The sequence below is a fragment of the Anneissia japonica genome, unplaced genomic scaffold (assembly GCF_011630105.1).
Source record: "Anneissia japonica isolate Jap-2015-1 unplaced genomic scaffold, ASM1163010v1 scaffold287741_len385558_cov193, whole genome shotgun sequence".
Taxonomy (NCBI): Eukaryota; Metazoa; Echinodermata; class Crinoidea; order Comatulida; family Comatulidae; genus Anneissia; species Anneissia japonica.
In genome coordinates this window covers 48,890-61,010 of record NW_022754911.1, presented here as the reverse complement: position 1 = coordinate 61,010, position 12,121 = coordinate 48,890, and the positions used below count along the sequence as shown (strand labels likewise).

At 34.2% G+C, this 12,121-nt stretch overlaps 1 protein-coding gene across 14 annotated transcripts in view; it reads right to left on the bottom strand.

The window, feature by feature from the left end:
• Nucleotides 1–3,256: 3,256 nt before the first annotated feature.
• LOC117123297 (adenylate kinase 9-like) overlaps nucleotides 3,257–12,121 on the bottom strand; it is a 53,858-nt gene continuing 44,993 nt past the window's right edge. For 13 of the 14 annotated variants that reach the window (XM_033269168.1, XM_033269172.1, XM_033269167.1 and 10 more), the window contains 5 exons: nucleotides 11,004–11,221; nucleotides 9,672–10,038; nucleotides 9,193–9,291; nucleotides 8,542–8,759; nucleotides 4,540–4,751 (listed from right to left, as the gene is read on the bottom strand). In XM_033269168.1, the coding sequence (XP_033125059.1) occupies nucleotides 4,540–4,751; nucleotides 8,542–8,759; nucleotides 9,193–9,291; nucleotides 9,672–10,038; nucleotides 11,004–11,221 (1,114 nt within the window). Of the gene's footprint in view, nucleotides 4,752–8,541; nucleotides 8,760–9,192; nucleotides 9,292–9,671; nucleotides 10,039–11,003; nucleotides 11,222–12,121 lie in introns of all 14 variants that reach the window. The other variant, XM_033269165.1, reaches the window with a different exon arrangement.

Here is a 12,121-nt window from a genome sequence, read left to right as displayed (position 1 = left end):
CCCGACGAGGGGCTGACTCTTATACACATCTAGATGTGTATAAGAGACAGCTTTAGTGACTTGCTTTCTGTTATACTTCTGTAAATATTGTAAATATATATGGATGGGTATGTCGACACTTTTTTACAGATTCAGATGACATCACATTCATCTCGATCACTGAAAACAACTACATAACTTTATTTCTGATAATTGATGCTATAACATATCGTGGCAACATATCGTGGCAGAATGTCAGATTACTTGTCATTCACAATACGCATATGGTACGTCAAATGACCTATAAAGTAGAACAAGTAAAAAATCAATAACGATAGTAAAACTTCAACACAAGGAACCATGAAAAAGGTGACAACATACATTCCTTAAAAAGGTGTCGACATACATTCCTTATAATTTTATTGACATTGAATCAGTTACAGTAGAATTAGAACAAATTGTGATTTTTCAACATTGATTTTATTCTCATTGGTTGGTTTTTATTTGCTTTGTGTTATACTTCTGTAAATATTGTAAATATATATGGATGGGTGAGATTTTCTCACCAGTATTCTTGAAAATGTTCAAATAGATCGAAACGTTGAATCTCAAAATGTCTCTGTCTCTTTTTGGAGTTACTGTCTTTTTGTTTTATAGAACAAATTTATAACAATAATTTACAATGCATGTTCGTTTCGTTTCGTATATTAATATTTCAAAAGGAATTGTCTCCCACTCAGCAAGGCAGATTTTCAGGGGAGTCCTGATCACAACAAACAAGTTACAAAAGAGACACAAAGCAGAGCAAACAGCAAAAACATTCATATTTAAAAAAAAAAAAAAAAAAAACGCCAATGAAATTTTATAATATGAATTCAGTAAAATGTAATATTTGCCACCTTTCTCATGTTTTCTTGTGTTGAAGTTTTACTATTGTTATTGATTTTTTACATGTTCTACTTAATAGGTCATTTGACGTACCATATGCGTATTGTGATGACAAGCAATCTGACATTCTGCCACGATATGTTTAAGCATCGATTATCAGAAATAAAGTTATGTAGTTGTTTTCACTGATCGAGATGAATGCGATGTCATCTGAATAAAATAATCAATGCCCTCATGTTGTTTTCAGTGTCCACATAGCATTATTGATTCTGGGGAGTTGTTACTGGGGCATCTAATATGATTATTCTCTTGCTCCAACATGACACACACTTCGAGTGTGTTTTATAAGGACAATTGTTAGCCATTTTAGGCTTACGAATTATAAAATAAAAAGGCAAAGCTAGGCATAAAGACTACAATTACAGACTACTTAAGTTAGTAAAATGCATTTCAGTATAAGCAAGTCTTCAAATATCCGTAGTAAATACAAAATTTCCATGGCACCTAATAATTTGTTTTGAGTGCAAAATATGGGTTGCTTAAATTACAGGTAGGACTCTAACTGCTTCGGACTTCCAAACAAAAGGTACAGGATTGAACATATGTTTAAAATCTCCATGTACTTTCTACTATTCCGGAATCCATGATTGGAACAGCAGGCCGGACTAAAAAAAATCATTTCTAATTACATTACCTTCAAAATTCGGGTAAAAGATCATCTCTTGCAGCGGTGGCGGCAGGATTTTCCTGGGGGAGGGTTTTTTTGGGGGGGGGGGGGCGATTGCCCCGACGAGGGGTCAGATTTACCCCCAAGAATGTAAAGTGGGTATAGTCGAGCTTCGATCGAAAGATTCCGAAAGTGGTCCAGGGCGATTTTTTGGACGATTTGGGGGTTTTTAATTTTAAAGTCTACTAATATGTAGAAAATACATATATTTTTTTTTCTCCCCAATGAATTGTGCTTTTTCTCCCCGACGGGGGAGGGGGCCTGTCCCCCGGCCCCCGCTGGCGCCACCCCTGATCTCTTGCCATGCCTTCATGCCTTCCCTCATTGGTCAATTAACAAGTGAAGAAAATTAATAAATAACTAATGATAATTTTAATTGCACAGTACGATCATCGATTTTTGCCACTTTTCCCTCATGTGGGTTTTTTGAATGAATATTTATTTGCTTTTTTCTTTTTGTCCCCTGTTTTGTGTGTATTGGAAGCCCTCTGGAAATAAATCCTGTGTAGGGGTTTGAGGGTTTATCCCATATATCAACAAGGATGACTAGTAGTATTCTTAATTTTGTTTCAATGTATTCCGTTTATCTGTTGCGGTTTTGTGATGTTGTTTAGTTGATATCAAATAAATGAAATCAACGTCTAGGGACATAACTAAAGATCCTGATGGAAAAGTCATTTGCTCTGGACTTATGGGTCTTGGTCTATGATACATTTTCCGTAGCATTTTTGTATACAGTATTTCTGTACGTCGTAATTAAGCAAAATATCCGTAGCAACTACAGAAGTTACTATTGGTAGCGATGAACCGTAAAGATTATTTTAGACTTCGTAATTCTGGTTCAATTCCATCAACCAATAAACTCATTTATCACTAAGGGTATAAAATACTGTACTGCAATGAAAATCATAAAAGATAACTACAGTATAATAAAAATAACAAACTTAATATCAAAACTATAATAACATACCGGTTGGGTGGTTCTCCTTGTTAAAACGTTTAACATTTAACTGTTCTTCTATAAGCATCTATTTTTATCTTAGGCTTTATATTTAAAAAGTACTTTTGTTTATAGATTTTTATGAAATTTGATGTACACTAAATACTTTATTCTTTGATCAATTTTATTGTGGTTTGTTTGAATTGTACAAATTTTCCTGGCAGGCTTTGTAGTTCTTCTTTTTTATTAGAGCTCATATATTTTGTCTCTTTTTGTATTTTAGTTTGAGGGCTGAAATGGAAGTGTAATACCTCACCTGGCACAGTAATCAAGTCATTGGTGTTTAATCTCATGTCAAGTGGATGAGTCGGAAACACTGACTTTTAGTTACAGCGACAAGGTTCGCTTTTGTCCTTCCTTCCAGCTAACTCAGTTGGATGGTTTTTCTGTGTACTCTTCATGTTTCTTTTTTTTGTTTTTTTTTTAAATAAAAATAATAAGAATAAGAAGTGTATGTGTGTTTTGTAAAACAGCAGGGGATTTGTCTCTGGTGTACAGCCAATTCACTACCAAGAAGGACCCCACTGAGTAATTATTTACTGGAGTTTTTCTTGACGTATTTTACACCAAAGAAAACTAAACCATTTTTCTTTTGAGTGAAATATTTCTGCTCTTGAAAACTGCTCACAAGTAATATGACAATAGAAAATACTGAAACTGAGTACGATGAATGACTGAAAGTTTTTTTAATAACTTCTATCGATAAACACTTCAATGCAAATAATCAATTTTATATACAGAAATCATCATTGGAATAACTCTTTAAATACATCAGTCAATATTTACATACATTGCAGCTGTATATTTGTTGGATGGATATAACTTTATGGTACAGTAGTAGTACTTAATACATATAATACATAAAGCAATATGACAAGCAGATGTTACCGAAAAACATCCCTAATTTGTATAGACAGTGTTGACATAATACTGTATGTCTATAATTCAGTAAAGGCATGGTCAAGACATTGGTAATTTTATATTATGGTCATACCAATCAAGGCTATGTGTTAGTGCTTTGACATAGATGCTGAAAGATAACAGTAAAAAATGTTTAAATATATAACGAAACTGGATTGGAATATGAAACAGTTCTTTAAAGATAACTTGTACAGATAAGTTAATCTTAGGGAAATGTTCCCATCAATTTTCCCATTTCTATATTCATTTGTTAATAAAATATGAATACCGGTACAAAAACAGTTACAGGGGCATATTCATATTTTATTATTCTGCAGTATTACAATGCAATGCACTAGGTATTGACAAACACGTTCAATGCAACAACACCCTATCAGGTACCGCACCTATTTGTAGTCCTAGATACTAATGTGGATAGCAGGTGAATCAAAGTACTAACTTCAAAAGTGACAATAACTGGATTACTTTGAAAAACACAGAACAACCATACATAAATATGAATTCTCATACATAATTATAAATAAAAGTTCTCTTTATGAAAAGTTTTCATTATGAAGTTAAGAGGAGCTAACAATGTCAAATACAGCCTGCTTGGGTGTTTGTGTGAATTATTACTAGAAATACAGTAAACCTATTAAATACATATGGTATAAGAAAAATACTGTATAGGTTGTTATACAAGTGGTTAAATTTTTAAAAAATTCTGATTTTTAACTAAACTATAACCTGTAAGTCTCTCAAAAATATAATTTAAATAAATTAAAGACTAATGTATATATTCTGAGCAGGATAGATATTTATTGGACGGATAATGTGAACACAAATATTATACAACATAGATGATAAAATTTAAATTTTTTTTAAACATTTTTTTAAAAAAAGTACAGAATATATGTTTATATTCCATTTGTAATAACATCACTATATTTTTAATCATTTGATATTAGTAATGGGTGGATTGCTTGTTTCATCTGCAAACATTTGGATATTTTGTTATCATATACTTATATACACAACAGTTAGTTTACATGAGCCAGGTAGGGGTAGGCTCTGTGCCTCTTAAATTCAAAAAGGTGTTCATTTTGTGGTCAAAATCTATTGGTCGGGTGCCAGGGTCACGGTATTTTAAGGTCATATTGTCTCCTAAATACCTAATCAGTTCACACTGCTCTTCGAATTGCATCAGTTTCTTCTTAAACTTCTTTCGGACATACTCTGAGCTTTTGGGGTTGTAAGCTAAAAGAAAAAATTATCATATCATGGTTGTTACAACAATTTTTGAAAATAAAAATTATCTTTTAAACGTTATCTATTGTCGGAACAGTGGACAAAGATTGGTCTGGTTCACAAATAAGCAGACCAATTGGGATCACAGGCTAATTGATCACCTAAACCGATGCAGTGAACATGGATTTATCCAGAGCATTCATCCGGATCTGGGATGTAATCTGTAAGCAAGTTACCTCCTTATAACAACCAACAGATATCAAATGTATTTAATACTGTTTTGTTTGATGAACTAAAAATAAAATAATATTCAAGGTCATCACAGTTCTCAAAGCTGTATAAACTTGCCTGTACGGCTGTTCCAAAGTAAAAGTACACCAAAGTAAAAATTAGAGAATTTGGACGAAGCGTCACCGAGGGCCTTGGTCTTGGGGGTGGGGTGGTTGGAGAGGGGATCTCCCCATTACATGGGGGTCCATGGGGTTTAACCCCTGGAAGTTTTAGCTAATCAATGTATCATAAGGGTAAATCACATGATTCTTACACTTATAGTCTTTACTGACTAGACACCTTGTAATCATGATCCTGTGTATGCAAGTCCAGCGTGACTTTGCTATGTTGTCGCCGAGCAAAACATTGAAAGTTTCATTAAGGTTTTTCGAAGTATTTCATTGCAAACAAGACAATACAATTAAGATCAGTACGCCTATACAATTTTCTTTGTAAACCGGGAGAGCGTGTGAGAAAACATGAGAAAAAAAAATGGCCAGGAGACAGGTCACCAAAACGGAGTCTCCAGGCCAAAATGGGAGTGCTGGCATGTATGCAATGCAACTTCATCAAAGTGTATTACACAATTACAAATATAATGTCAGTATATTATTCTTTATACGATATACTAAGAAGAATCAGGAAGAAGGAAAAATGGCAGAGAGATGCAGAGCGGCTTAGAATGACAGTGTACCAAAAGTTTTATAATAACAAATATAATAGCCAATTATTATAATTTTCGTGTTTGTAATACATTTTGCATACTATATCATCAGAAGTCAAGGTGCCAAGCATACCACGTTTCATAATTTGACCTTAAATTCCTGACCGTACATGATTTCAAAGGCTTATTATATTGTAGGATATAGGCCTAAGAGGCCCTAGATATTAGGTTTATTTTTTACATATTTTTTAACTCTAAAATCAATTTCATAAGCCTTTAAAACCCCTTAATTGACATAGTTTCCCTGGACCATTCCCGAGAGATTTTGAACGTCAGACCAACCCCACTCAAAATAAAAATCCTGGCGCTAACCCTGATAATTATTATTTTTATTATTTTATTCATTCTGGCAAAACAATTAACAATATAAAGCATTACAAATACAAAAAAAAAAATCAAATTCACAAAGGAAGAATAATCAGGTGAGCCAGGGAGCAGCAAAAGCGGACCCACTGTCATCTTAGAGATGTGCTGCTCCCAGAAAAAAAAAACAAATATATATGGATAATAATAATAATAATAATAATAATAATAATAATAGAATAATACTAATGATAAACAATATAGAACAATTAAATATCATTAACATATTTGTTTAACTTGCATTTGAACTAATCAAAATTAAAAGAAATAATCCACACAGATCAATTAATATCTGCTTCATAAGCTGAGTTTGCCTGAGGCATGCAAAAAATGTGAGAGCCAGTTCATCCATAAACAAACAGAATACATTGATGGAAACAAATTAAGTGATGAAATAAATATCTTCACATTGTTTTATGATATCAGAACATCATGCTCTGAGCTTTTCCAGATGATGTAATAAGATATTAATATTCATTTTAAACTGATAAGATAATGTTGGCCTACAGGTACATATCTATGTGCCTCAGCTTTAATTATAGGAACAAATGTACCAGCATGGAACTAAACTACTATAGGAAAATAAATGGTATGTCTATGTTCTTCAAACCCAGTACCCAGAGAACAATCAAAAAATCATGAGCACACCCCCACCCAAAAATTGGGAAAGCTCCAAACAAAAAATTTGTTATTTTCTGTAATAAAGTTATATTTCAACCAGTAATCTATTGTAAGGTCAGTATTTGGACATTAAATTTGCAACAGTAAATACAAATTGTTGTTATTTTGTGGAGATAGAGAATCTAGGCAGCCTTTCCAAGCCCCAGTTGGTCATTTTGGATGGACCACTGGCAATCTTTGTTATGACCCTGATGATGGTGTGGCACTCTGTTGTAGCGTATATCGTGTTTGTATTTTGTACCTTGTAAATTTATACATCGGATAATTAAAATAACATACATTTTGTGAAGTTTTCAGAAAGTATTAAGTTTTATCGAAAAACTTAGAAAAAAAGGTCACATATGTATTATATACCCACCTACACATACCCACACTAGCCTCACCCAAACACACACGTTAAAACTACAAAGGGTTTAAACAGTAGGCCAAACACATTAACAGGTTGATGGTAAACCTTATCCACCTTTAGCCAACCTGTTTACTATCAACAACAATTTACTACTACACTTTTCAACACTTTCAAATGATACCATTGACTGACATCTTGGAATTGGCTTAAATCATCAAAACTATTATTAAATCTCACCTGTACCATGGATAACCCTCGGATTAACAGGGGTTATGATCCCACCTCAATTCCCTTTAAGGAACAGGACAAAAGAAAGGTTCTGAACAACTTTTTAGTGGTCAACTTCCAACAGTTCTCTGGAAAATCATAGTCTTTTGCAGTGGCTTTATTTTCACTATATCAAAGGCTGAACTAAGGTCCATCATATGTCAACACACATTGGGCATTATTTTTTATGACATCAAAATAAGCATCTGGCACTAAGCTTAGCCATGTGATGTGAATGACCAGTTGACATGTTCATTAAAAGTATCAATCATTCAGACAAGTATGAATAGAGGCTTGACAGCATCAGCATCACCAGAGAGCAAGGTTTGGGATATCTCCCTATGTTGAATTCAGATCACTGCATTTTATTTTATGTAAACACAAATTCTAATTTTCTAATTCTAACTTTTATGGCAGGCAGATAATATTATGATGCCAGTTTGTCTGGTATGCAAGGCGTAAAATAGACTAGCCACAAGTCCTTATTATATTATTTTTTCTCTTTCTGAACAGCGGCACCAACAAGTAAGTTAATTTTACGACCAAAAAAAAAAGAAATCGAGTATGGGATGCCAAATAAATTAGGTATGGCGCGCAATAAGCGCAATAAAGAGTGGGTAACCTAAAATTAGGGCCTTGAACAAAGGTTAAGCATAATAGTATGGCTTCTAAATAATAATAAGATAAGCTTCTTTAGTCATAACAATTATTATTCCTTAAGAGGAAATGTACTATGGTGTTGATGAATTCACTACTGCCAATCAAGCAATCAATTGAATCAATCAATCATCATTTTTTTCATTTGCTCAGGGAACTTTGGAACTCATTTTGTTCTAATGAAAAATGCCTAAATTCAAAACATCAAACAAGATAACACTACTTAAAAAAAAAAAAAAACCAAACTGTCGCAGTGGTGATTAAAACAAATCTTGATGCAATAAAAAATACAGAGCTAGTACTTCACTCATGTAATTGTACTTATGTACTTGATGTATCTGAAAAGAGCAAGGGATTTCCCCCTGGTTTATGCATCACAAAACAGACCAATCTAATCCAATGTTACAACCATTCCCAGTTATCAAGGAGTTTTGCTGTGAAGGAGAACACCTTTAATATATAAAAACAATATGAAAATCATATCCTACCTTTAAGGTGGTATGCGACATAGAGCAGTGCTGATCGTGAAGCACTAACAAATGGATATTTAGGCTTAAAGCACCCTACAGCAGTCAGACTTTTGGTAATAGCTGTAGATAGAGTCTGTTCCATGTAGCCTAGCATTGGCAATGATGTAACCAGCAATGGGTCCTGTTTAGGCGGTAGCTTGTGCGGTAACTTCAAGTTATAGTACTTCTCAGGGGTTCTGTCGAGATTTTACAAAATGGCTGTGGTTAATCTCAAAATGGTTTTGGTTAATAATTATTAAAGTAGTGTTAACTGCAGGGCAAGCAGACACTATTAGTGGTCAACCGTCTCAATATTCCAAACTTTAAAAAAAAATAGAATTAACCTTGGATAACTAATCAACATTCAGAAATATACATTTTATGATATTTTAAGTAAGAGTTTTCTATTGAAATTTATATATTATGTTTTGTAACTACAGTACATTATTTCAACTTGTACAAAGGTTGTAAAAAAAGTGATCTGATTTGAACTGATTATAAATTTGGTTTATTCTGTTGATAAAGCTGATGTGACCTTTTTTCTATTTAATAAATACATATGACATTACATTTATTTATTTGTGTAATAGAATCCTATATAATGTATTGAAAATATAAATTCATCTTTACCGAAGGAACTTTTGAAGTTTCTCCTCTGTAACAAAACAGTAAAGGTTGCCTCGGTATTCTACAATCAATTCTGGATTGCCGGGAACAATCGCCTCATACCTAATAGAAAGTGAAACAATGGTTAAAAAAACTGTACTATGATGATACAATTGTATTTTATTGGCTGGAGAAAGCCTAAAACCCCTGTATGTTTGCAGTGGCAAAGTGTCCTGGAATCTTTGAGATTTAGCTGTATGTCATAGACAAGCTTAGAGTGAACTTATGTTGTAAACACGGGACGCAGAGCATGATCTAAGCACGTGTATATGGCTCTAGGATATTGCAGAATTTCATGATGCCTCTGCATACAAAATGCCTTGCGTTTCCTAGGTCTGTTTTTGATGAACGTTATTAACTATCATTATTTTTTATCTTAATTTTTTGTCCATCAACAAAAATACTCTAACCTGTCATTAAGTTCCAGTAATACACAAACTTACCTAAGCTTCCCATCTAGAAATGTAACTGGACAATACCCCTGTAACTCAATCTGAATTGGGAACATGCTCTTAGCATCCATGGCAGTTCTGCGTCTCGGGAGCATTTCAGACGGAGGCAGTTTCCGTGGGGCAAGTGGTGGAACATACTTCTCAGGGTTTTCCAGGAACTCTGCTAACTTTTCAGCATTTTCCATCTTGTAGTACCTACCACGAAATTCTGCTGTGAATTCTAGGGTGGGATTCGTAGAACAGTCTACAAGTTCGCCTTTGTTTGCCAGGCTCACCGGGCAGTATTGTTGGAAGATACCAAGTCGGGCTAGGCATTCTTTTGGTGTTATGCACATGTCTGCGATAGAGGCAGCTTTTCCTGAAAAAACAATATTAGATTTTAGTAATGTTGGTACTGATATTGTAGGGCTAAATGTAACTATCCCTATTATATGGAATAACCACACTATAGACAATATGAATATCAGATAACAGCATAGAGTTAGTGGCCAGCAAATAACAAAGAGCATAGTTTGAGAACTAAACTCTTATCAACCTGCAAGTATTTCATTCTGGCAAAAATTATGCTGGAAAATCAAACAGGTGCACAACACCGATGAGAAAAAGATTTGATTTGAAGTTTAGGTTTCCGTAGAGGCCTGGGTATTATTTAACTTGGGGACATTTTTAGAATCAGATCAATTTAGGAACACTTTCTATGTTGCTTCCTGTGTTCAAACTACTGTGAGAACTTTGAACCACTCACACAAATCTAAGGACTATTGTATTTGTGTTCATGTATATACCGTACTAGTATGGTGAAGAACATTCACACTACCAGAAGTTAACTTGTTTGCTGCCAGAGACGAGTATATTCGTTCCACATGGTGTTGCTGAGGGTGCTAGAGACGATTATACTCGTTAAAATCGGTTAACATTCTAGCGTTTATATTTCATTGTTATATATTGTAGAACCACAGACTTAACGGCTGGTAGTTTGAAAGATACACCTAGACGATATTACGTACAAATAACTTTGCCAGTAGTACACTCGATTGCATGAGTGGGGGTGCCCTCTGAACATATGCCAACCCATGCAAAAAGCGGACAAGAAAACTCGCACTTGGCAGAGGCAATAAAAAGTACTGTCCAAGTGCTGGCTACGAGTTTACTCATCCCCTAATATTTTCCTACCAATTTATAAGACATACTATTTTGATGATATATGACTAGATAAAATTTCAAAAAAGTATGTTTGTACATGTAAACTTGTTCTAGCACATGGGAAGCCTAAAAAAGGTCTGGCAGTCAACATGTTAACCACTGGCTGCAAGCATGACAAACCTTCTGATAATCTTTGCAGGTATGTTTGAATCTGTCTAACACTTCTGTGTGCTTCGGCCTTTGCCATTTCCCACACTTTCCACTTGGACTGTTGTCCGTTCACCATCACCCAGTTCCGGTGCTGTTCCTTGTACCATTCTCGGACAGCAGTGATCTCTTTCTGCCAGCTTGCTATCCGTATGGCTAGGATCTGAGCACTGTCGTGAAGAGGAAGCGATCTGTGGACAGCAAATGAATAAAAAGCAACAAAAGTAAAATCAGAATAATGATGCAATTAGGAGCAGTTTGGCACAGCAGTTGCAGGTCTGATTCTCAACCTTGAAGTTGAGGTTCAATCCTAGCTGTGTGTTTCATTCGTGTCTCTGTGTATTGGTTGTCTTTCTCCACCCAATGATTGAGGAAATAATATGAAGCTTAGTGGTCTTTTTGGAAAGCTGCCATTTTCACTCGAGCTCCTGGGAGTTATGTTCCGGCGAGCTCTCAATTATGGGAGCTTCGAAGTGCTGGAGAACAGAGCGGTGAAAATGGTTCCTTAGTTTCATTTTTTGTTTTGTTAAGATATTTCATGGTGTCATTCCATTTCTCAAGTTTCTTTTGTGTAAAGCGCAAAGAATCATTGTTTTGCATTAAGTGCTCTATAAGACTAACATTATTATTATTATTATTATTATTATTATTATTATTATTATTATATAAGTTAAACATTACTATTATTACTAATACAATAAACTTTTCCAGAGTGCTAATCAAACTTACCAAGTGTCCATTCAAACATGGCCAGGAATAAAAGTGTGTCCAACAAGCACACATTTGTCCCACAAATGTTTTAACAATGTCCAAGGGGCAGATATTAGCAAAATATCCATTACTATCACTTGTTGTTGTTATTATTATTATTATTAATATTATTATTATTATTATTATCATCATCTCCGCCAGGAGATACGTTTTCGTTTTGTAATGTTTATGTGTGTAACGCTTTGCTGTTAGTATTTTTTTTTTGTGTGTGTTCGAAATATCTCAAAAAATGGCTGCACAAACATAATTGAAAATAACAGGGAGTGTTAGGTATAACTCAATGAAGAAATGATTAAATTTTGGTGACTGTCTGGATTAGG